Below are 25848 nucleotides of genomic sequence, written 5' to 3' on the forward strand. Positions count from 1 at the left end.
CTCTAAGCTGGTTTAAGTCCTATTTATCAGATCGATTTCAGTTTGTACATGTTAACGATAAGTCCTCCATGCATGCCAAAGTTAGTCATGGAGTTCCTCAAGGATCTGTCCTTGGACCAATCCTCTTCACTTTATATATGCTTCCTTTAGGCAATATTATCAGGAAATATTCCATAAGCTTTCATTGTTATGCAGATGATACTCAGTTATATCTATCGATCAAACCAGATGAAACTCATCAGTTAGCTAAACTTCAAATGTGCCTTCAGGATGTTAAAACCTGGATGACCTGTAATTTTCTAATGTTAAACTCAGATAAAACTGAAGTTATTGTTCTAGGGCCTAAGCACCTCCGTGACGCATTATCTAAAGATATAGTTTCCCTTGATGGCATCGCCCTGGCCTCCAGCACCACTGTGAGGAATCTTGGAGTTATCTTTGATCAGGACATGTCATTTAAGTCTCACATTAAGCAAATTTCAAGGACCGCCTTTTTTCACCTACGTAATATTGCGAAAATCAGGAACATCCGGTCTAAACATGATGCAGAAAAACTAGTCCATGCATTTGTTACTTCTAGGCTGGATTACTGCAATTCCTTATTATCAGGCTGCTCCTGCCCTCTATCTCTCTCTCTCTCTCTCGCTCTCCCTCTCTCTCCTTCACCCCAACCGGTCGAGGCAGATGGCCGCCCACCCTGAGCCATGGTTCTGCTCGAGGTTTCTGCCTCTTAAAAGGAAGTTTTTCCTTGCCTCTGTCGCCTAGTGCTGCTCTTGGTGGGAACTGTTGGGCTTCTGTAAATAGCATCATAGAGTACGGTCTAGACCTGCTCTTTTATGAAAAGCTCTGTGAGATAACTGTTGTTGTGATTTGGTGCTATATAAATAAAATTGAATTGAACTCTTCTATTTCCTTTCTTCCCGGCCCTTACATCAGTCTGCTGTTGATCATGGAGTCAGACAGAATCATTTGCTGGTGCTTAATCTTGTTCCTTGTGATGTTGTTCTGCGAGAAGAGTACATGAAGTCTGGCTGATCCCCTGGAGAAATGTTGCTTTTTCTGTGCCGTCTGTTTCTTCTCACTCACTTACTTGTAAGTCAAGCCAAACCGGTGGATCTTATGAAGAAGGTGATACTTCTTCATAATCTTGCCTGATAATGTCAGCTGTCGACTAGTTGATTTGTCAGTTGGACGGTGCTGACATGTTAATGCTGTGACAGCTGTGATATCAACAATGTTTTGAAATAATATAAAATTGACTTACCAGACTAAGTGACCTACAGTTACATCCAACTAAAGCAGGAAGTGGAAAAGAGGTCCTCTGGGTTATATCTGACAATAACATTTCCTGATTTATATGGAATGATGAAAAACATCTGAAAGAGTTGATGGAAAGTGAGGAAAGGCAGTTTTTTTATGGACAGCTTAAGTTTCATGTACTTCCCAAGTACAGGGTTAGCATTTTAACAAATTCTAATGAAATGATTTTAAAAATGTCTGAAAATAATTTCATGAGTGTACATACACAGGTCATTTAGATTTAAGTTTTAAATTATTTAAATTATCATTAATTTCTTAATTTTTAACACAAAGAAGACTTTTGATGTGTTGTCCCTGATCTCAAGAATCAGTGGTGGTCCCATTTAGAGTAAAATAGATGATAAAGCATGGTATGCTTAAGGGCGTGGCTATCTTGTGATTGACAAGTTGACAAGCCAATATGCAAAGGCTAAAAGATATAGGGTGGAAGGCGCGGCTATAAAGTCACCTGGATCTTCTGCATAGCTTCTGTGTTGTAGCCAAGACCAAGACCAGAGTTTATCGAGGCCGAGACAAGACCAAGACCAGTTCCCCACATTACATGGCACACAACAAAATGTGGACTTTTCAAACACTCCTTTTCCATGCTTACCATCATGGGGAGGGGTGACAGTCGTTAACGGGAACAACGTATTTTTAATTAGGGTTACTGGTTGCATCTGAAGAAACACATTTTACATCCAATCAAAGTTAGGATGTAACAAATAAATGTACAATGTAAAAGCAATTTATTGCTATTCCCAAAGTTATGGTCTTTCTTGACTGGTCTTGAAATGAAATCCCAAATCCTCAATGTCCGAGACCAAGACAAGACCGAGAACAAGTGCGGTCGAGAACGAGACAAGACCAAGACCATCAAAAAGTGGTCTCAAGACCAGTCTCGAGATAAACAACTACACTAGCTTCTGCATTGTGTGGCTCCACAGGAGCAATCGCACTAGAGATTTCCCAGGATATCCCCTTAAATTGGGATAAAATGATTTAATCGTGCAACTCTTCCAAACTTTAAAAAAGGTTATTGAACCGAAACTGATCAAATTCTGATAGTGAAACAAGTCTTTTGCCGGCGGTTGTGAATCTCAAAAATAATTATCCACTGTTTCCCTTTTGGGACCAGTGTGCACCACGGAACTGGAATTTATAATTCCATGGTTTGGCTATTGGCTTCAAAGCGGGGGGGCTTGGTTCAAAAGGATAGTCCACTAACCAAGAGGTGACATTATGGTGGCTAAGTCCATTTGTACAGTCTGTGGTTAATTCAGGATTTTTCCCCATGAAAATGTAGTTCGTAATTCAGCAAAACTGGCAGTTTTAATACCTGCAGGACAGGTGTAGTGTTGTCAGCAGCGCAGAGAAGAAAACAGATGTCTCCCTATGACAGTCATGTAGTGTTAGGGGGACTTCCAGCAAGACGGCATGTTGAGCAATGCTCATGTCTGAGGCTGCAGAAAATCTGTCCCTAACTTGGCCTTTACTCCTGAAGAACACTCAAATTGCTCATAATGAAAAACCAAAGTGTGATCAAACCTGCCAGACTGAAATTTCAAGATGGAAACAATACAAAGACCCAGGCTGCAACAAACATTAACTCTTGGCAACAAAGAGACACAAAAAAAGACTTTCCAAGCTGGAAAGAGCCAACTACCCCACTTTTTCATTAGAAATCTCAGACAAAATGTCTAGATTAATAAATAATAATAATTTCAGCTTTATCGGGAGAAATAAATGTCACTACATTAGGAGAGGAGGACTCTTCATGGAGAAAATTTTGGATTTTCTGATTAATAATTTGATTATGTTTGGTAAGCACTTTATCCACAGGTGTAAACACTTACAGGTAAAGCCCCATATGAATGGATGGAAGAATTAAACTCAAGATCTTTGCAAAGTCTTTGCAATACACGATGAACAAACATGCCAGAAACATTTTTCTTTGTTGAACTTATTTATGCTGCTGGAATAAGAAACTCAAATTCTCCTTATTTCTAGTGGTTATTTTATTTTAGTCTTGCTATAATTTTACACTGTTTTAACACTATTTGTATTTGCGATTGTTTAAGTATGCCATGAAGAGTTGTATTGCAATTTGTACAATAAAAAAAAGTAATGCAGCGTTGTCTTTCATCGTACAAACATTTGGATCATTTGTTGAACGTTTAGGTTTGTTTCTGCAACAACATATGGCAACAAGCTCTCTAGACATGTCGTACTTTCAATGTCCCCTGAATCCCCGCCTCCCCCAGATGTTCCTGAGGTGTTGGATAAGCGCACTCCGCGTTGACAGCTTACCTGGCCTGTGAACTTCTGTTTTAAGATCTTTTAAGCGTCTTCTGCGTCATCTTCATGTTGGAATCAACGATGACTTCTTGTTTGCTGATGTTTGGTAGCTCCGATAGCGTCGGACCAACACTTCCGGTCACAATTTTCAAAGTAAAACTCTCAAAGACCTCACTTTTCAGGCTATTTCGCCTCGTTAACTCATCGTTTAGGGATAGGTTCCATTCAGTGGTGTAGTCTGCGTCATACGCAGGTATACGCCCTATACCCACTAGGAACGGTCAAACGTTTCCGTATACACACTTAAAATAGCGAGATGATACGTAAAAATATCGTTTTGTGACAGAACGTTCACACTTTCATTCATAAATTCACCCCGTCTGTGTTGCGAAGCACTGAATTTACGTTTGGGGCGTCCGTGGCATGTGACCGGGATCTGACGTCAGCTACCAAACAACAGAGCAGCTGCGTGGCGGTCACTCGGCGCAAGTTTGAAATGAACTAAAGTGAATCAGGAGATATGAAACGCGAACAAACTCGAGCTACACTCTTTTAGTGTTTTCGTTAGCCTGCAGCTGTCCTGCCGCTCCGGCTGACACTGCAGCTGCAGCAGATGACAAGTTACAGAAAACGAGCCAGATGATGCTGATGCTATTTTAACAGGCACGTGCACACATAGACATAAAAAGGGGCTTCAGCACCTTTGTTCTGGGGCTCTTTCAATAAATCAATAAATATACAGTATATTTATTCCTGTTTTCACACAGCTTCCCTGTCAAACAAATATATTTATTGGGGGAAAAAACTAAATATAACTGCAGGTGACTAGGATAACAAAATAACTAAGCATATAACCATGGAACTTCCCAAGACTTACATCGAGAGTATTTTCCTCTGAAATGTTCTACGTAAATATGCAGATTAGCTTGTTTTGGTTCATTGTGAAGAAATCTATAGATGCAAACAGATGGAGGGTTAAAATAAACTCCATCTAAAGATGTATTCGTGAAGTTTTATTTCCATCAGAGTAATAGAAGACATGGAAGCAAAATATACCAAAGTCTCAAAGTTGACCACTATATGAAAAAATGTCCTGCCTTAAACAGTAACTTCATAATACATTTAACGTTTTGTTTCATTTTTATTTATTTATAAATAATTCTGAGAAATGCCCTTTTTTCACTTGAGCCCCTGCCTACCAATATGTCTGCGCACGTCCCTGTATCAGACCGTTACCTGGTGAGTGAAAGTAGCATTTTAGTTATCATATATATATATTAATATATATTATATTGTATATTAAATTGCATCTATTACTAATTAACTTAAATTACGTTGATGTGGTGGATCAATAGATACTGTGTGTGTTGTGCAGGATACTGTGTGTGTGTGTGTGTGTGTGTGTGTGTGTGTGTATACAATAGTAGAAGTAGCAGTTCTTGGATGCTTGCTCATGCATTTAAGCTGTTTCAGTAGGCTACATAACCTTGACAGTGATTTTGGAAGATAAGTGTGCTTGAGATGATGTGGACCACTTTTTGTGTCCTTACTGTTAATAATCTGTAATGGATGAGTTTTGGTGATAGAACTGCACACAGGCCTATGTTCGTTGTTATTACTGCTACTGATAAGCTTCCGCTTTCCATTATTGTTTATAATAGTTGCAACTTACACTCTTAAATGTGCATTGAAAATTGCCAGCTGATAAAACCAGATTCATATAACATCTATGGCTTCATGCAGCTCCTAACTGAAACCCATTATTTTCATATAACATTTTGTCTTCTCTTCTCTTTTCATATCCATTCTCAAAATTACTAAATCCACAACTTAACACCTTAGTGGCTAGTGAAAGATCAATAATGAACTGTTTATACCACTAATTTACTAATAAGGTAAGATGAAGGCAGCAGCAGACAGACTTCATGTTACTAAAAAGGAAAATGAACCACAAATCCCTCATGAGTGTAATGACTTTAATGACTTTTTTTGAACATCATAACCATGATCATAAAGTGCAACACAGAAAAAAAGCTCAAACAGTCTAGCTTTTCTCTTCATCCTTAAATACTTCACTTGTATTCATACCGCAATATGAAAATATTTCACCTGACTGTCCCTCGTAAAACACATACACGTTTAATTGAAGCAAAATGACATACAGTACAGTGTGTGAAACTTTTCCCCTTCTTCACGTGCACATTTCCAGATTCCAATTCACCACGCAGGAGTTTTGATGAGATGTGCAGCAGGGTTTCATTAATTACCTACGGAGGTCCCAGGATCTTGATGTCTATTAAAGGGACTGTGATGAGATTCAATTGAGTGAATGTGATGCAAAATGTACAAGAAACCCAGGAATACATGACATTAAGCTCAGGTAACCTATGGGAGTTTACCCTAGAACTGTGTGTAGAAGCAGATAATCCTCAAGGAAAAAACTAAACAAACAAAAAAATGGACAAAAACATATTGTATTTCCCATTTCCTGAAAACATTTAAATTTGGGTTAGGTGGTGAAATAGTTTGTACACCATTTATCATAATTTGGCTGGCAATTCACAGTCCCGTAACATCATATTACACTGTAGGTAAGAGTGGCTGTATGTCAACAGTGATCTCTTTGTTTAATACTGTTCTCTTGTATTGGAGTATGACCCTCAGTCTCAACATTCTGGCTACTTATGGTGAGCTTGTTTTTTTTCTAATGAACATTGCTGAGTGAAAAACATCCCATTAAAATCTTCACTACATATCGTCAGTTTGTCAGAAGTTTAAATATTCGGTTTTTGGCTGAGTTGCAAAGTTAACGTCTGATGCCTAAACCTGAAAGGAATAGCTCAACATGGGAAATGTGCTTATTCCCTCTCTTGCTGAGAGTTAGATGAGAAGATTCATCCCAATCTCATGTGTGTGCAGTAACAAAGCTACAGCCAGCAGCCGGTTAGCTTAGGTTAGCTTAGCACTAAGACTGACAACTGAAACAGCTAGGCTTTCTCTTTCTGAAGGTAACAAGAACCACCTAACAGTAGCCAACCTGGAAGGCTCACAAATGAACACATTATATAGTCTGTTTGACCCTTGTGTAAGTGTAAAAATGTCATGCTGTTGATTTACTGAGGTTATGTGCTGAACTATTTCTTGGCTAGGTTCTGTAACTTCTGCTTACTGAGCTTTAGAGCTCCCGGAGCATGTTGGATGTTTCCATTCACATAACGTTACCCCCCGTGGTACCTTCAGATTTAGCATACACACATGAGAGTGGTAGCAATGTTGTCATGTAACTCACAGAAAGAAAGTGAATTTCCCAAAACGTCAAAGTCCCAGTTTGTGCCTTTGGATTAATAAAGACAGTGATTTTTAATTGTGGCTTGGCCAAATGTTTGTTTTTTACCCACTGATTTATGTATCATGTATGCACACAATTAATCATAATCCTACAACAAGTGCTGTTTTATTAAATTATTTCTTCTACTCCAAATCCTTCAATCAATCTGGTAACATTTACAAACAACACTAACACACGCACGCACGCACACACACACACACGCACGCACACACACAGCAGAGCAAACTCAACCACCACACAATAAGCCTAAAAATACAACATCCACAGCTCTAATTTGTTACATTTCCAAGCAGCTTTCAAGCATTCGAAGCACAAACACCTTAAACAATCTAAAAAATCAATCTTAAACTTAAACTAATGAAGTCAAATGATAGTCATAGCTTCCATCTAGGAGGTTTTGTATATAATCATACATTTTTTGAAGGGGGACAAAAAACACATTTTCACATAGGTACACATTGGGTTTTTCCAGTTTAAGTTTGGAATGACCCTACTGTTACTGTACATGCTCTGAATGTGCTCTACCAAAGGACCCTCTATGAGTATCAGCCCCCACACCAGACCACTTTGAAGAAGCACAAAACAAGAATTGCAAAATGATATGAACAAGATAAAGACAGTGAACAGAATGTTAGGGAAGTCTTCATTTTCAGTCCAGGGTACGCTTCCAACGAAGAAGTTATCGGATAATCTAAGGGTGCTTTCACACCTGTAGTGTGGTTCATTTGGTCTGGACCAAAAGAACCTTAAACCTTTCACTTTTTATTTCTGGTCCATTTGGTGTTCACACACTGGCTTGACGAATCAGAGCTGTAAACATAAATTCATATGGACTGACAGGTAACTCACTCATTGGACAGTTTTGCTGATGCCATCTTGTATTATCAGCACTGGATCCATCTAACCACATAGAAATAGGATGGAAAAGACTGTTATATTACAGTCGCTATGTCTCACTTACATGGAGTAAGACATGCGTTCAACACAACTCTATTTAACTTCTTTTCATTTTCTGATATATGGCAGAGATTTCCCAAACACACGTGCTGAAGCGCATATGTGTTACAATGGATTTGCGCATAAATATATGTTGCTTCATGCTGAAATCCCATATCTACTATCATAAAATGCCCTGTGTTTAAGGAGTAAAAGCAAACAAAGGGCATTTTATGAAACCACAGCAGAGCTGGTCTGGAACCAGACCGAGGCCCTCCTACTCAGGCGGTCTCCATGCGGTGATTTCGTTGACATCTTTCACACCTGCCTAAACAAACAAAACCAAACAGGCAAGCACACAAGAGTTTGTTTAAAATGAAGCAAACAAAATGAAAGCACCCTAACTGTATCCAACCTCTTTCCAATGGCAGAACCAGAGAAGGACGAGTCTCCAAATCCAGTTTACCAGGGGAATATTTTTCTGCTTTCAGTAGTTAGCTACTGATCTAAAGCAGGTTATGTGTACAGAACAGTGACAGGTGTGTGGAAACCCTAAATACGTTCCAGTGATATGGACATAAGTTATAAAACAAACAAACAAAAAAACTAATGATAATAATACAATGCAACCTTTCTCTAAGACACCTGAACCCAAATGAAACAGATAATCACTTTGTACCCAGCTCTAAGGCTCTAACATGAGAGCGTAGACAAGTGGCTCCAACGTAAGCAGCATTGTCCACATACTTGTCTGCATACTGTACTTTGTGTGATTACAGTTATATGTAATTCTATATCAAAATATCAATTCAACAGCTTCAAGATAATAACCTTATATTTTCTTAATAAATTACATTTGATAACAACCAAACCTTGCTGAGCCCAAAGCTTCACAGCTTCTGTAAATTGGGCCTAGAGTTGTGCTACCGAGTCCCAGGCCATTTGTTACCTGGGCCAGAGTTGCAGAACTCCAGGGAAGATTTGGTCCAAATCATCCTTGGCCAACACTGAAAAATCTTCATTGATAACTTTTTTGCAAAAGGATTTTGTGCAAAGGAACCCTCATGCTCACACAAACAAGTAGTTGAAAGCAAGTATTTCAATTGTCTGTGTTGCTTGGTAAATGGCAAAAGCACACCATTAGGCTACTTAAATGTAGTTTACAACCATGTGAACACATGCTGACTGCTGGTAAGGGCTAGGTACTTAGTGACCAGTGGTGTGGATCTCATAATTGTTTTCAGTGCAGATGTGGATACTGCACGTCATCACTATGCTGGGCAAAAGGGCAAAGCAGGAAGGTACCATGTGTAGTTTTTCAAATCATAACCATGCTTATTTTGATATGGGTATATTTACCTCTGCTAGCCACTAAGCTGCATCTTACATTAACTGGAAAATCTGTTACATTAGTGCATGAATGTGGAACTGCTTTGTATTTGAAAGTAACACAACTTCACATTAGCATATTGTGTCACATTAAAATCCATATTTGCTGTTACTGCCTCTTTTATATTTGCATGCCATCTTTGCAGGCCGCAGAGGGCTCATGGGATATGTGGTCTTAATTTTAGAAAACGGTAAATGTTAACCGTAGCTCCTCTGAGACTTAAAGAACATGTCTCTTTCTTCAGCTCTCTTACATTCCTATGCACAGCAGCTGCCCTGCCACTATCAAGGCCTAAGCTGAAAGTAATACTACAGACAGTGGGTGTTTGATGGTCTACACAGTATCCCAGAGAGTTTGCTGGAATGTCTCCTTGTATGGTCATAGAGAAGATTTATCTCCATCCAGCTAGTCCAGGATGGACCAATTAGGAGAGAGATAGGCAGAAGGTGGAAGGTAAAAAGGTAGATGAGCAGAAATGAATTTCTCTCTTCCAGCCATTCCTCCTCTTCTTTCTTCATCCATAATTTATTGTTTCAGCTCTTTCTCCTTTTTTCTTCTTCCTACACTTCTTCCTCTCTCTCTCTCATCAGTAGCGCGTAGAGTACCAGTCATTGTCGGTCATCTGAACGAGCTCGTTGACCACGTCCAGCAGGTTGTAGTTGTATTTGTTCAGCAGCCGCTGGTTCAGCGGCCTGTCCCCAAAACCCATTTCCACCAGCACGGCCATCATGGTGTCCTGGGTGGATGCATCCACTGGAGGCTGAACAGGAATCAGATCTCATCAGTCCATCAAACCTGCTACTAATTACATGTCTGTGAAGATTCTCGGTCATCCAGGTTGTAGTTATTCAAGGAAGGTTAAATCATGGGCAAGTGGACTTCTCTCATCTAAGGCTTCACGAGTCGAAAACACGAAAGGTGTTGTGGTCGCTGGAGCCGCGTGAGGCCCGACGGTTGTGCAGACTTGGCCTCACATGGCTCCAGCGACCACAACACCTTTCGTTACAACAGCCAGGAGCACTAACTAACCAAGCGGTATCCACCACCTTGATAATGACCCCACAGAGGTAAATGGCTGGGATTCCCTGCCATTCAATCAGAACCGAAGAAGCCTCTTGGATGAGACATCTTCAAGTATCTTAACTAAGTCCACTCGCCCTTGATCTTAACCTTCCTAGATACTAATCACATAAAACCAAATGTTCCAGCGACATATAACGGTTAACAATTGGTCATTCACTAAACCCCTCCCCAGAACAGTGAATTTCCAATCATAGCAAACATAACTAGGGGCGGAAAGTCTGCCTTTGGATTTCCATGTGTTGCAGAAGGTTGCATGGGGTTGTAAAAGATACTCTGTGTACATGAGATGTTGGTTTACCAACATGTGACCTCAGTGATGAGGAGTGATGAACCCTTAGGTGCTGTGTACAAAGTTTGGAAGGTAGTCTCTTTTTTTAAAAGTCTTGCAAACCACAATTATAAAATTATTTATCTGCTCTAATTTAAGCTGCAAATTCTAGCATGTCTGGCTATCTAGCTTACTACATACAGTAGCAGTCTATGCCTGTGCCAACATAAGTTTTATACTACAATATTTTGAGGGGATACAGATTTTGTACAAAAACCTAGCACTTCCCCTTTAGCGTTGAGTAGAACCGGCTACTGTGTAACGCCGGTCCTGCATGCTATTTTATCAGAGCTATTTAGCTGTGTCCTCTCCTAGTTTATACAGCTGCATCCCCAGCCAAACCTTTTTCGAGATAGAGTTATGTGCACCAAAGATCACATCAACAGACGTTATCCATAATTTACAGCAACAGCAAAATGTTGCATTGGAGAAGTATCAGATCAGCCTTGGTATCGGCAGATATCTAATACTGAAGGACTCGGATTGGGATCAGAGCCAAAAAAACTTGATGGGGACCTCCCTAGTTCAAGTACTTTAAGAGGACGGTGAACTTCTTAACAACAGAGATGTAAAATGTGAGGTATGAAACAAGACTGTTGGTTCTAAGCTGCTTGCTGACCTGTGTGGGGCCTTGTCCAGTGAACAGAGCTTTGTAGGCAGAAGCAGCTACTGACAGAGCGCCTTTCACCAGGCCGCTGGTGATGCCTGGGTGCCTGAGAAGAGACAATAAAGAGGTTACGTTCAAAATGTGACAGCTGTGTGAAAGCCTTGGCTACATCTCCAACTCAGCATTTCCACAGAAATAATGACATATGAAGTAAAGCTGAATGACGCCGACAAATCGTTTCAAGCTTTTCACTTGTGGAAGGGAACATGTAGAACACCTGCCCTGTCACAGCTTCCCAGAAATGTTGCACTGGCTGTCCGTCCAATGCCTAAACTCTAGTTGAGGTCATGTGATCATTACAGGAGAATAAAATTTGTTTTATATTAACTTGACATCAAAACAAAACTATCCTTGTAGACACTGGACGTTCTGTTAAGAGCTACATATGTTGTGAAAAAAATCGGTCTGCGCGATGAATAAAATTACTGCAGTAAAATAAAGCCAGATTGTATAATGATGCCTCTCCCACATTTCATTTCACTTCATTTTTTTTCTTAACTTTTCCATAAGCACCTTTTAATTTGAACAGATTTAAGCAAAATCAAATCTTACATCGAAGTCAGAACTGTCTCACCATAACATTCCCCAAAAGCAGAGCGCAGAAGAGAAGTAACAAACTGATAACATCATCATCTTCTGTTGTAGAAATCCAAGGTTACATCAGAAAACACTAAAGAACTGCAGTACGGAGTCCTCTGGCACTTCAGAGGACAACGCGAATGAAAGGATTAAAGGCTCATGGAGACTACACGACTTTCAGCGTCAGCCGATGGCCGTGCCGTTCACACTAAACATCTATAGTGTGAACTAGGCTTAAGGGGGAACGAGTGTTCAGGGACTACAAGCATTTCCTGGCCCATGATGATGACTGGCTAATGACCGCCAATTTTGATTCCCTAGAGCAGCGCTCTTTGATCAGTGTGCTGAACTGGTTCCAGCATTAGACGGACCAACCTGACGGAAGCACACCATCCCAGTAGAAGTACAAGTAGGCTAAAACCAGGCTATTGTTTTTCCTTCCTCTCGGTTGTTGATTCATGGTAGGCAGGCTCATTTATATGCATCAACATTCAAGAGGTGCTTTGCGTCGACCATTTAAGGAATGTGGGTGTGTAGAGAGAACACTGCCTGCAGGTGTGTAAGTGGAAAGTAAAAAATGGAAATTGATTACAACACAGTTTCATTTACACCCAGTGAGATGGATTTAGTAAACTAGGGGCCTCGATGCAGCCGGAGTACAATATGTTTCCATTATTCAAACTGTTGATAGTCTTGGGTTTTTTTATTCACAAGAGCAGCACCACAGTGTTTATTCACATTATTTTTTTAGTACTTCCTCTGTTTTTTGTTTTACATAACACACTAAGGCACACATGCTAGTTTGAGTTTTAGAGTGTGTGTGCGTGTTCTGACTACATTTGGGGGAACATTTAAGACTAAAGACCAGTGAATTGGGGATGGCTTGTCCAATTGGGGATTTTGGGTCTGAGTATAAGTGTATGTTTGTGAATGAGACCTGGGGTCCTCAGGGTTGTCCTCTGTGTCTTCAGTAACTTCAGTATCACCTGCCTGAGCTTGTTCAGGACCAGAGGCTGTGGGACAACAAAACATCACATTATCCTCGACTCCATCACACATCTGTCCAGTTTCAAAAATAAACACATCTCTACCTCTCAGCCTCTATAAAACATTTGGCAGTATCAGCATGAACAAGATGATGCTAAAAATTCCTGCTCCATAGTCCAGCCTCACAGCTGCTAACATGCCTGTTATTTAACTGGCAGAATATAGCGGTGCGCTTACCTTCCTCAGTTTGGTACAGTTCAGAGCTCTCTGCTCCTTCGCCGGCAGCAGCAGGTTCAGCATCTGTTTTTCCACTGCTCTCTGGACTGCAGAAGCAAGACATTTGCAAGTGTTAACAACCAATGCGTTCATTAGCAGAGTGATTAAAACACATATCACAAACAATTACTGCATGTAATCCCCCCCACACCTCAGAATAAAGGCAAAAGGTCCAAAATCCTTAAAAAAATAAAGCTGCAATAATCAAAAATTTTGAATTATAATAACCTATCATAACCCACAGACAAATATCAACAACTCTATAGCTCTCCTCATCTCTTTCAGATTGTGGTTTTACTGCCTGCCTGCACTTCACTTCACTTAACAAAATAAATAAATAAATAAATAAATAAATAAAGCCCTGCAGTTGAAAGTGTACAGTACATTCATGCTTCTGTGTCTATATCCCACCCTTCATACTGACCTTGTGATGTTGGCTTTAGGCGGTGCCACCACTTCAGGTGTCAGCGGTTCATCGTCCAACGTCTGAGACGTACAGAGCATGTCGTTGGCACTGCTAGTGCCTGATACCCCTGTCCCTGGAGCCACTGCGGCTTCATCCGCCTCACCCAGCTCTCCCCCCGGGGTGGAACTGCCAGGGTGGTCAAGAGAGGGGGTTTCTAGGTCTGTGGGGGTTTGGGCTGTGATATCACCAGGTTGGGACAAAGCAGAGCTGCAATGGGACAAGGAATGGGTTGTTAAAGGGAATATGACAACATGCACCCTCCAGTGGCCATATTGGAGGTCCTTACCTAATCGTTTATTGTAAACATAACAATTTCTGCAAACTGAAAGTGCAGGCTGACTCAGGCCCCACCCTACGTTGCTACGTTCGCACCTCCAGTTCAGACTAAAATGGCGATGACGCAGACACTCATATTTGGCTCTCTGATTGGGTCTCATTAGTCATGTAAAGCAGAAACACAATGCAACTGATAAAGTTTTTGATTTGGTATTTTAATTAAAATATTTTTGTACCGTGCAAATAACACTAAGGCTATAGCCTACACTTATTATTTACTTTGTCACGACTCCACCGCACACAGTCGCTTTTAACTCCCGTGTTACATTCAGTAACAGCCCCAGCTCGTTAATGATCCATGCAAAAACATATCTGGTGCGGTTCTTCGTCGGCATTACTTTATTCTTTTGCCAAATCTTCTGTAACTATGGAATAGACCATCTGCTTCGTGTTTACATCGGCATGCGCATGCCCAGTGTACATGAACGGACACTAGATGTGTGTTGTCAGTCGTTTTAATGTAGATGGAGATCAACTCTAAAACGCAGCTAAAAGCTGGTGTGGACGGGGGTTGTATTCGTTTCAAAACTCTGTTTTTAAACAGAAACAGAGTTTTGTGGATGGGCCAGCAAGTCAAGTACCTGTACATGGACTCCCCCAGTGGCCGACTGGTGTCAAAGCAGTCAGGGAGGATGATGATGTAATCTTCTGAGGAGGTGGAGGAGGAGCGGCTCCTCGTCCCTTCTCTGTTGTCTTCCCCCTCTTTCTCCTTCTCCTCCCCTGGCTCATTCTCTCTCTCCATGGGGGACATCTCACCTTCATCTGCGTTGGGATCAGGAAAACTGATAACTTTCACAGACGACACACCGCAAATTACTGCACAAGAAAAAAAACATAAAAACTTCTCTGAGATTAAAGAGAGATAAATCTCTCAAATTTATGAGAAAGAAACTCAGATTTTCTCTGAGAAAAGTCATACATCTCAGAGAAATAGGTATGTAAGTTAGCGGATGAATAGAACACAGGCACTAGGCTCAAGCAAACATTCCTTATCCAACTAGTGCATTGCATTTTGTAGTTCATGCTGGTGATTGACTTCATTTGTTGAATCAATTTGTTATTATCTGCAAGCCTCACATAGTCTGTAGGTCTACCAGTAGATGTATGCTTTTTGGTGTCTAAATATTTTGGCATATGATTACTGTAACAGCAAGTTGTTGCTGTGAAATGGTGAAATGAGTCTGTAGTTTTTTTTTATGAAATCACTTATCAATTAGTCACTTTTTTGCCTATTTATGAACAGGTTGGGACCTCATATAAAAATGAACCACACAGCTGCTTTCTCTGTGACTTGGAACAGCCACTGTTCTGCATCCTATGTGAAGAAATCGGGCTAGATTTTTTGCTTGCGCTCCCGAGCCTCTTGCTTACTGATTCTGAACTGAACGCACAGTGACAACACCGCAGCTAAGGAAACGGAGTCTGCTCCCAGCCCAACACAGGCTCCAACACAAACTCAAACACTATTGGACTATTTAACATGAATCTTTCCTTGATAACCCCAAGTTAAATCTGACAAGGTTAAACTAATTTCGTAGTACAGGCCTCACGTGACTGTGGCGACATTCTGGTGCTGCCGAACCGGTAGTGATGTCTTTTACATCAACCAGTAGCAGCTGGTTTGGAAGAGCTGAAGGGGAGCAATGAGCAGGCGTCAGCACTTTTTGTGTAGTTACTCTCACTGCCAGAAAGGGATACAAAGGTTGAAGACTGCAGGTTTAGTAGGGGAATGTTGCTTTAAGTAAAGCATACACAGGATAATGTCCCCAGCTTTCACTCAGACTTACTGAAGTTTATCAGGTTCAAGAAGCAACAGGGCTGATTAGCTTGAAAACAAGATGAGTTGGCCAACTGCAAGTCAAAGTTCTTTTCCATGGCTTTAGTAAATACCTGTTTCCCCTTTTTACCGATTCTGTTGTCATTACTGCAAATGAAGTAAAGGCACATACTATCAATACAACAACCGTGATGGAAAACCATCCCATCTAGTCTCACAGTGAACTGTTTATAAAAAGTTTTAGCAATCAGATATATAAAATTTAAGTGTCTTTGTGTCTGAAAGATCCATTTAATCACTGCCTATGTGTAAGCCACAAACCAGTCTTAGCTATAAAGTACAAACAACAAGCCCAAGTCCATTCCTAAGATTTGTGTTTCATGTCCTTCACGAGTCATCATGTGCCCTTCACCTCACCCTTTCCATGCACTAGCATTAGCTATAGCTGATATAATCTGCTGCTGGAGAAAATGATCATTTTAACCCACTAATACTAGAAATTGAAAATCTGTACCTAAATCATTTACTGCCCTAATGTGAATATTTGCTGATGTACTCTGCACAAAGGCAGAGGATTTTAACTTATTCTGACTAGATCAAAAGGCTAAACTCTAAGTGAGTTATTGGTATGTGAATGTATTTGTCACTGAGGTTAGTGCTGACCACAGTGTCATTTCTGCTCAGTGGATCTGTTTGAAATCTGTCAGGGAGTAATGAGAGATCCAGAAGCAGCCACACCTCCCACTCTTCAGCAGCAGAACTAACTCCTTTTACTGTGAGGACAATTACACTGTGTGCAAGCTCAAATCAGGTGGTGGCTGTTATTAGCGACTCTTTAAGCATTGTGACTTTGTTTGGCTGCACTGTAAACAGACTGTTTGCTCCTCGGTTGTATTTCATATATACATATGATATAGACATAAGGAACTATTCAAGGAGTGTTTGCTGTCTGTCAGCCAAATCAGCCAGGATCAAAATCTGTAGGATTATAACTTTAAGTTAATGTTGCGTTGCGAGTCTTTTTGGATTTTGCCAAGTCAAGTCTAGCCATGTCATCAGTTTCATGACTCAAGTCTGACTCGAGTCCACAACTATACAATAAACATGTTAAATCAGAAGAATTTGTTTGCGAATGTTTAGCCAAATGCTTCCATAAAAATGGTTGTTGTGAGATCAAAAGGGACCTCAGCTCAACCAGTTTTCTGCTGTTACCTGTGATTGTTTGCTCCTGAAAGGTGGAGGCCCTGGGCGGAGCACGGAGCGGGGTCGGTGCTGAGCTGGGGCCGGTTCCCGGGGTCGGAGCCACAGACAGGGGAGCAGGCAGGGAGGCTTTCAGCGGGGGAGGGAGGGAAGCTTTCAGCGTAGCCGGTGGTTTCAGGGGGTTTTTAGAGCTGCTTGGGCTGCTGTCTGGGCTTTCCTCCGTTTTTACAGTTTTACTCTTGACACAGGAGGAGGAGGAGGAGGAGCTGCACGGAGGAACGGGACGCACCACTGAGAGCAAACAGGAAGTCCACTGTTAGTGACTGTACTTAATACTTTTCTCTTTCAATCACATACAGATGCAGGCAGAGAAAAAAACTCCAATCCAATAAAATACTGCTGGAGCTGAACATGATGCCACAGAAGGTCCTGTCAGCCTCGTTACGTTTCTCTGGAGCTTCCTCACTGGTGAAGCATATTTGCCCAGCATGCTATATGTTGCACAGTAACGCAGCATAGTGTTATATAGTTGCATAGTAAAATAATTGCACATGATGAGACAAGCAATTGTTACGTTAAAACCTTTATTGGGAGGATTTTAACGATTGTGTGCACTTCCTGTATGTGATCTAATGTTATTTATTCCAGATGCCGGGTGGTTGGATTGGCGGCACCACCTGTGGGAAAATAATTACATGAGCCGATTAGCAGAGCTCAGTTAATTAAGAGACAAAAACGATGGATGAACTGCATGCAGTTATCTTTAGGGTTAATGTTGAGATACAAACATAGTGTATGTCATGTCATTTGCTAAACACTTACCCACGTTCTCCTGTGTCTAACTCCCAGGGTGTGCGATCAAAAGAGTCCCCAGGGAAACAAACACCTCTTTGTCTTCATCAGCAGTCATACCAACATGTACTCTGCTTCTGCTGAAGGATTGAAGCTGAGCAGGTTTGGGCTTGGCTAGTACCTGGATGGGAGACCTCCTTGGGAAACTAAGCTACTGGAAGAGGTGTTGGCGGGCCAGTAGGGGGCAGTCTCTTCTGTGGTCCTAATAATAACGTCCCAGTGCAGTGATGCTGACGCTGTGCGGTAAGGAGATGCCGTTCTTCAGATGAGACGTTAAACAGAGGACCACATCCCATGGCACTTAATGCAAAGAGTAGGGGGTTCTCTGGTGTTCTGGTAAAATTCTCCATCTGGCCATCTAATGCTCCCCCAGTGTAATTGGCTCTATGTTTCCCTCCCTCTCAAGCTGGCGTGCTACACATTGGTGGTGGTTGAGATGAGTCCCCATTCCCCGAAGCGCTTTGAGTATCTAAGATAAAGCACTATATAAATGTAATGCATTATCTATGGTTCCAGGAGGGCTAAACCACGTAAGATTGTGTAGGGATGTGGAATATATGTCAGGGTTATGTTTGCTAGCTTTGTTGTTGTGTTTTGGATGTATTAACTGTCAATGGGTTGACTGATGTAATGTGAGTATTTTTCCAAGGGTGGGTACAATAAAAGGCTGCCCTTTGGTCTCCCACAAGTGGTAGGACTGGTCGTGGTAGGCTGGTAGAATTGTAGAATTGTTTTCAGAGAATTGTAGGGTGAAAAGAAACAGATGAGGCATGTCTCTTACATTAAAGGCAAAACATACCAAATAAATTCAAAGGTGTAGCAGGATCCTTTCTCACTCAAAGACTTAGGTGCTGCTGGGCAGCAGTGTGCTCAGTGCCTCTACTGTTGGCCAGAAAATATAGTCTTCAGGTATCGGTGAAACACTATTGGGGAAGTCTAGTTCCAATAACAGATCTCAGATTTTGAAGATTTATAAGATGCCAAAACAGTGCACAGAGGTTGATTATACGCTGGAAAGTTATCACAGCGACAACTGTCACCACGCTCAGAAGGGAGAGCCTCTTGGTTGGTGCCCTGGTCTGAACACCTCTGTCTTGTAGTTACTTTACAGCTGCTGCCAGTTTTTTTAACCACCTTAAAAGGTGCCCTCTGGAATTATTTTCTTGTAAACACAGGTTCTGTTTACATTCAGTGTTCATCAAAACTTGCTGAGTGCATTTGCAAAGCCAGTTTCTCTTAAAAGTTTAAACATGCATCATTTACATTTCCTTTACTGGCAGCAAAACACACAACAGATATTAGCCGTCAACCTTTTTTATTCACATTTTGAAGTATCGTATTAGCAAAAGGTTGATAGAAACGGCAAAATTACAAAAATAAATAAAGTTAGTACGCTCGCTTGAGGTGGTTTTTGTCTTTGTCGAAACAACAGTTAATGTGCAAAAAAATGGGAGGTGGAAACACTTTTGCCGAATAAGTTCTGACGTAACTTGTAACTCACGTCTGATCAGCTGTTTCCGCTGTCGCCATCTTGCCGGATATTCCCATAACATGCGGAGACATGGCTGCCAGCAACTTGCCCGCTTGAATCACATTTCTGAGGACCTCTCTCCATTTTTCTAAGCTCAATGGCCATTAGGTCCATGCGGCCGGTTTCGTTTCTGGTTTGGAACTCAGACGTCTTGTTTATTACAGCCATGTGTAACGTCAACAACTGACGTAATGTAGTATCCAATATTTGTGCATTTGACTCATAACAGTTCAAAATAGCACTGTAGCAGCAGGACAGAGGGTCAGTGACCTTCTACGGGGAGAGCAGTGATTGGTGGTTATGTAGGGACTGAACCCTTCTATAGAATTTGACTTCTAACCCCTTGTTTTGTTACTTCAGAATAGTACTGTACCCTTCTATGGGTTTGACCTTTTATTTTGCAGACTCAAACCCCTCTATGGTACCTAACAGATACCTAAACATATCCTATATAAGCTATGTTTGATGTACAGAGAGACAGAGTGGTCATCGGGCTGGGTCACTCTCCAAGCTGCTGCAGAGCTTGTAATTGATGCTGAACTCTTTGATGTAATAAACTTTTCTGATCAAGAACAGTGTCAAGCGGATTTCTTCTCAACACATCATCGCAGCATTATCGTTCGGACACCACAGTAACTACGCTTGCCGCAGCCTGGTTTATTCGCTCCAAACCAGCTGGTGGAAAACACACATATCGCTTTTTTGCGACATTTCAAAAATCCGCTTAAAACTCGCATGACAGTTAGATGGCAAAATGGCTACTGTGAATCAGAATGCACATGATAATTAAAACAAGCTGACGGTGAGTATATGGTTTTACAAAATACATTTGTTCCACCTTCCATAATGATCAATATTTGGAGAAATTATTATTTCAATGCTTAATGAATTTATTCATTTACATTTTGTCGGTGCTTTCTTTCATCCATCAAACATCCAATGTTCAATCAATGACTGGAAACAAATTAGAGGACAATATTTAAAAAAAGAACAGTTTAATGAATTTAAAAAGGACAGCTTCAGCCTGTAACCCTTGCTGAATGACCTTTACCTGTCTCTGGGCGGGAGCCTCTCAGAGGGGCGTGGTCAGGGGCCTCCTCCAGGGTCATTGAGCGGATCACAGTCTCACAAACAAACTGAGTCCCACTGATGTCATCCTCCCCTTCCTCCTGAGCCGGGACTCCACCCCCTTCTGCTCCAGATCCCGGGCCATGAGGAACATCTGAGGATCAGTAACAGGTAGACAAATGAAATGGAGGTACTTGTGAGGTGGAAGGTTAGAAAACACACATTGTTTGATGTAGCGAGTTAAACAGAGTCAAATTATTCCCAAAAGGGGCTTTAGGGCAGAAAGGTAAAAATGATATATTGTTGATCATATGAAACACACACCTGTCAGCTCATTCCCACTGGTAACAGCCAGTTGATCGCTGTTAGCGGGATATGGATTTACTAGTACTTTCTAGTAGCTTATGTCTTATTTCACCATTGTAATTCTACTTCATTCTTCACCTTATTTTAGTGTTTACTTACTAATTGAGTTTGCATCCTTTCCCTTCAGTTCTCTTTCGTACACCTCTGCTGCAAACACGTCAGCGTGCCCTGCTTCTTTCTGTCTCTCTTTCCCTGTATATGTCTGATCCCTTGACTTTCTCCATCAGTAGTAGGATATGTTATATAAAGTCGCCAAGAAGACACAGAACTCATCTTCTGGATTTTCCTCGACGAGATTCCGTTAACAGCAGCAGCTGTGCAGCATGTGGTGGAGGCGTGTTGACGACGTAGCCTATCAGAACAAAACCAATGTGGTAGCTCCTAGTGTTGTAGTCAAGACCGTAGTTAGGGGGCTGAGACCAAGTCGAGACCAAGACCAAGGGAGGGGGCGAGACGAGTCAAGACCAAAACCAGTTCCCCACATTACATGACACACTAAAATGTGGAACGAGATCATAGGTGCTTCTCAAATTGATCCGAAAGATCCACATTCCCATTAAAGCACCCACATACAAACACTAAGCTGAAATCAACATGAGCATCACCATCTTGGGGAGGGGTGACAGTCGTTAATGGTAACAACACATTTTTTTTTAGCGTTATTGGTTGCATTTGAAGCAGTTTGTTTTACATCCAATCAAAGTTTGGATGTTAACAAATAAATCAGACCATGCGAAAACAATTTACTGATATTCCTAAAGTTATGGTCTTGAAATAAAATCCTGAGTCCTCAATATCCGAGACAAGACCGAGTACAAATGAGGTTGAGTCCGAGACGAGACCAAGACCATTAAAAAGTGGTCCATTTGCCTCGGAAGTCGGATGTCAGAGCTGGGAATTACGTCAAACCGAGTGGATGCCGTTCCAGTTAACAAGTCAGAAAACCTCGCTCAGCCAGCCGTTGTTTACAACTAAAGTTAGCCAGGTTAGCTATTGATACAGTATTGACACTGTAGCAACACGACCACATACAGCTGTTGGACAGCACTTTGTGTACGAACATTTCTATGAGACACAAGTACACAGAAGTGCTAATAAACAGTAAACTACAGCTTTCACTAACTGTTGATACCCCGACAGCCATCTTGGATCACGAAGTCGGGGTAGTGAGATTCTCCCGACTTCCGAAGCCAGGATTCCGACTTAAGGGGGCGTTCCCTTTGAAATTTTGACCTTTGAACTCGGAAATTCTGACTTCCCACGCCAAATGGAACGCACCATTAAGACCTGTCTCGAGTACTACAACACTAGTAGCTACTGAATGTTCACTGTCGCTTTACCTGGTCTGCGCTTGTAAAATGCTAAAATGGGTTGCCAAATATACCTGGGCGATCTGCCCAAGTAAAACATATGTGTGGGAAACACTGACTGAACCGGTTGTTTTTCTTTTTACAAACCAGGTCTTGAGCAGTGTCGTCCAGCACTGAGTCTCCCTCCATGTTGCTAGAGAATTTGTGCGCTAAAGGGACTGCGCACAGACACAGAGGGTGGGTGGTGGCGACAGGAGCAAACGCTGGCAGCACTTTATGGAAAAATGTATTAATTAACTCAACATCAAACTATATCGGTGTAAACAGTATTGTCTAATTTTATATCTCTTTTGAAAATACACTGCTCAAAAAAATAAAGGGAACACTTAAACAACACAATGTAACTCCAAGTCAATCACACTCCACAATTCACATGCTGTTGTGCAAATGGAATATACAACAGGTGGAAATTATAGGCAATTAGCAAGACACCCCCAATAAAGGAGTGGTTCTGCAGGTGGTGACCACAGACCACTTCTCAGTTCCTGTGCTTCCTGGCTGATGTTTTGGTCACTTTTGAATGCTGGCGGTGCTTTCACTCTAGTGGTAGCATGAGACGGCGTCTACAACCCACACAAGTGGCTCAGGTAGTGCAGCTCATCCAGGATGGCACATCAATGCGAGCTGTGGCAAGAAGGTTTGCTGTGTCTGTCAGCGTAGCGTCCAGAGCACGGAGGCGCTACCAGGAGACAGGCCAGTACATCAGGAGACGTGGAGGAGGCCGTAGGAGGGCAACAACCCAGCAGCAGGACCGCTACCTCCGCCTTTAGGTGATAAATTTGATTTCCATTGATAATTTTTGAGTGATTTTGTTGTCAGCACATTCGACTATGTAAAGAAAAGAGTATTTAATGAGATTATTTCATTCATTCAGATCAAGGATGTCTTATTTTAGTGTTCCCTTTATTTTTTTGAGCAGTCGGTATATCTTATAATTTTTATACACCGACAAGCCCTACTACTTAGGGCATTTTTGTACCTGGTTGGCACGGTTGGATCAGGTTGGTCTGTCTAATGTTGGACCCAGTTCAGCACACAGATCAAAGAGCACTGCTCTTAAGCCTAGTTCACACTACACGATTTTTAGCCCGATTTGCCAGTCGGCGAGCTCGGCGGTCGCCAGTCGTTATGTGTGAACTACTCAATGACGCATCAAAACGGCTCCCCAACACATTTCAGACACATCGCCGACATCTGCCAGATATCTAGCACGCCAAAAATCTGGAGGAGTTGGCCGACTCGACATCCACATCCAACCAACCAGAGCAGGCAGCTACTTTTTCACTGCAAAACACTTTTGTCTGACCTCCAGCTCTCTCTGTAGCTTAGACAATCCCTGCTACCTGCCTGTGCTAATCCATTCTTTCACCCAGATTCTTTGTCTTTATAATTGGTATCTTTATAATAACAAACAACAGCTGTTTGGTGTGTAGGTTCGCGTCATTTCCCGTTTCACATGTGTTTTCTTGACTAAACGTGGTTTGGAGACCAGCATTGGGGGACAGAGTCGTTGTCAGCTCCTGTAGTGTAAACGCCACAACGACTTCAAGACTCCTGTCACAAGACGGCAAGTTGTGTAGTGTGAACAGCAGGGGACGCTGAAAGTCGTGTAGTCTGCACAAGCCTTTAAGAATCTAAATCGGCATATTAGCCAGGCATCATCATGTGCCAGGAAATCCTCGTGTCTCTAAGCACTCATTCCCTCTTCATCCTTCCATTCCCTTTGTCCTATGCAGTGCCAGTGTATTCATTGTGTAGCATTATGCACGAGTGTCACGCAGTATTTACACTGATGAGCCATAACATTATGACCACCCGCTCCACCTATGCAGCAGCCACTATGAACATAACATTAGTTAACGGCAGATGCAAAGACGGAAGAAGTTAAGAAGAGAAAAAGAGAGTGACCGAAGCAAGAGGCTGCCAGACGTTAGCGAGAGCTTCATGAAAATAAAGGCTGCAAGACAGACGCCTAGCTGGACTTCTTGCTGTTGGACTAGTCAGTAATAACTTACTAGCTTGTTGCTGTCTTGCATTGTTGCACTTGCCTGTTTGACTGTGTTAGCTAAGCTGCCGACTCATTAGACAGGGCGAATTACACTCAGAAAACACATATCATAATGTTGCTGCAGTTTCTGATCTCTACACACTGAAACTTTATTTATTTACGCCACCTGTGGATGCATTAAATAAAAAGATTTAGTTGAAGTCAGTTTAATGTATTACTGTGGCAAACATGGGTTCTTAGCAACTTAATGTTCATATAGAGAAGGTTTGATATTATAGAGTAATAACTAATAGTATGGTAAAAAGCAGTGTGTGGAAACATTGTAGAACACGATGTAAAATACAGTAAGAGCTGGAACAATGCAGGAACATGCATTAAAATGATACTTATGTACATAAGTCTGTTGCTTGCTACCGGAACGCTGCAGTATCTTAGCCTAACAGTCTGCTTTTCATCTTCATCTTTCTCAGCTGTTACAAAAACTAACTCTACAACTCGGAAATGGGTGTAGAACAGGTGAGATTTTGTTGTTTTGTAAGTTTGAGTTGTCAAAGTGTCCTTGCCCAAGATACTGAACCCCAAATTGCTCCTGATGGCTGTGCCATTGGTGTGTGTGTGTGTGTGTGTGTGTGTGTGTGTGTGTGTGTGTGTGTGTGTGTGTGTGTGTGTGTGTGTGTGTGTGTGTGTGTGTGTGTGTGTGAATGATTGGTTTCTGATGAGCCGTTGGAACCTTAGCCTCTGCCGTCAGTGTGTGAATGGGTGAATGTGACGTGTATTGTAAAGCGATATGAGTGGTCAGAAGACTAGAAAGGTGCTGTACAGGTGCAGTCTATTTACCATAAAATACCAACTTTTGTGTCGACAGAAAGTTCCTTCATGAGGCCTCAGATTACAAAGTACACTTTATCTTTCTCCATTTTGGATTTTCTTTCATTTACCAACCTCGCAACAAAACTCTATCAAAAATGTATGAATAAGAAACTCCATTACCCATGATGCTAGTGATGACTTCAGTCTCTTCCTGGATGAGACCCAAAGAGGGACTGCTCTTGTCCAGCAGGTGGCCATCTTGAGGCAGAGGGGACATGCACGGAGTCATGTCTGTACGGAGAAAAGACGACAGAGACAGGAAATGAACTCCGGTCCCTGCAGTTACCAACACGTGACACTGATGTGCAGGGGTGTTGATTTGTAACATCACCAAAAAGACAAAAACAATAATAACAGTATACGCATCAGTGGAGCATGTTATTATCCCACGAGCTGTTTTTCACTCCGCTAAAATCTCACACATCCGCATGGTTGATAAAAAAATAGCAGTATCAGTTTCAGCTTCTGAACACAAGCTCTCAATGTTCCTGAACCAACCACCAACAACTGGAAACCACTAGAACTCTTCTTACCAGCAGGGGTGTTGTTTGGGACACTCTCCAACTCTTGGACGATGTTGATGTCCAACAGCTCAAAAGACAGAAGATCCTGAGAGATCAGCAACAACAGATAGCTAATTAAAGATGCTTTTGAACTGCATTATGGTAAATGTAGGAGGCAGTGTATTTGGAGTTTTACCCATACTAGGAATTAAAAGTCTGGAGAATTCAGACTCTGCTGTTTCCATTTTGACCTTTTTTTTTTTTTTATAATTTTTTTTTTTTAAATGCGTCTCTCGTGAGTTCCCCAAC

The 25848-nt window shown here is 41.6% G+C and overlaps 2 protein-coding genes across 3 annotated transcripts in view; both read right to left on the reverse strand.

The window, feature by feature from the left end:
* The window catches only part of LOC123984944 (transmembrane protein 106B-like), an 18947-nt gene extending 14925 nt beyond the window's left edge, over positions 1-4022 (reverse strand). Inside the window, exon 1 of one of the 2 annotated variants that reach the window (XM_046072228.1) lies at positions 3610-4022. The gene's annotated coding sequence lies outside the window, so the exon portion shown is untranslated. The remainder of the gene's footprint in view (positions 1-3609) is intronic. The other variant, XM_046072222.1, reaches the window with a different exon arrangement.
* A 1534-nt stretch (positions 4023-5556) lies between these two features.
* Positions 5557-25848, reverse strand: part of nbr1b (NBR1 autophagy cargo receptor b) — a 35076-nt gene continuing 14784 nt past the window's right edge. The window contains exons 13-22 of the mRNA XM_046030535.1: positions 25570-25645; positions 25157-25267; positions 20406-20576; positions 16984-17262; positions 14576-14756; positions 13617-13865; positions 13154-13239; positions 12867-12942; positions 11303-11396; positions 5557-10032 (exon numbers count right to left, since the gene is read on the reverse strand). Of these exons, the coding sequence (XP_045886491.1) occupies positions 9859-10032; positions 11303-11396; positions 12867-12942; positions 13154-13239; positions 13617-13865; positions 14576-14756; positions 16984-17262; positions 20406-20576; positions 25157-25267; positions 25570-25645 (1497 nt within the window). The 3' untranslated portion in view covers positions 5557-9858. The remainder of the gene's footprint in view (positions 10033-11302; positions 11397-12866; positions 12943-13153; positions 13240-13616; positions 13866-14575; positions 14757-16983; positions 17263-20405; positions 20577-25156; positions 25268-25569; positions 25646-25848) is intronic.

This window comes from Micropterus dolomieu, linkage group LG02, assembly GCF_021292245.1.
Source record: "Micropterus dolomieu isolate WLL.071019.BEF.003 ecotype Adirondacks linkage group LG02, ASM2129224v1, whole genome shotgun sequence".
Taxonomy (NCBI): domain Eukaryota; kingdom Metazoa; phylum Chordata; class Actinopteri; order Centrarchiformes; family Centrarchidae; genus Micropterus; species Micropterus dolomieu.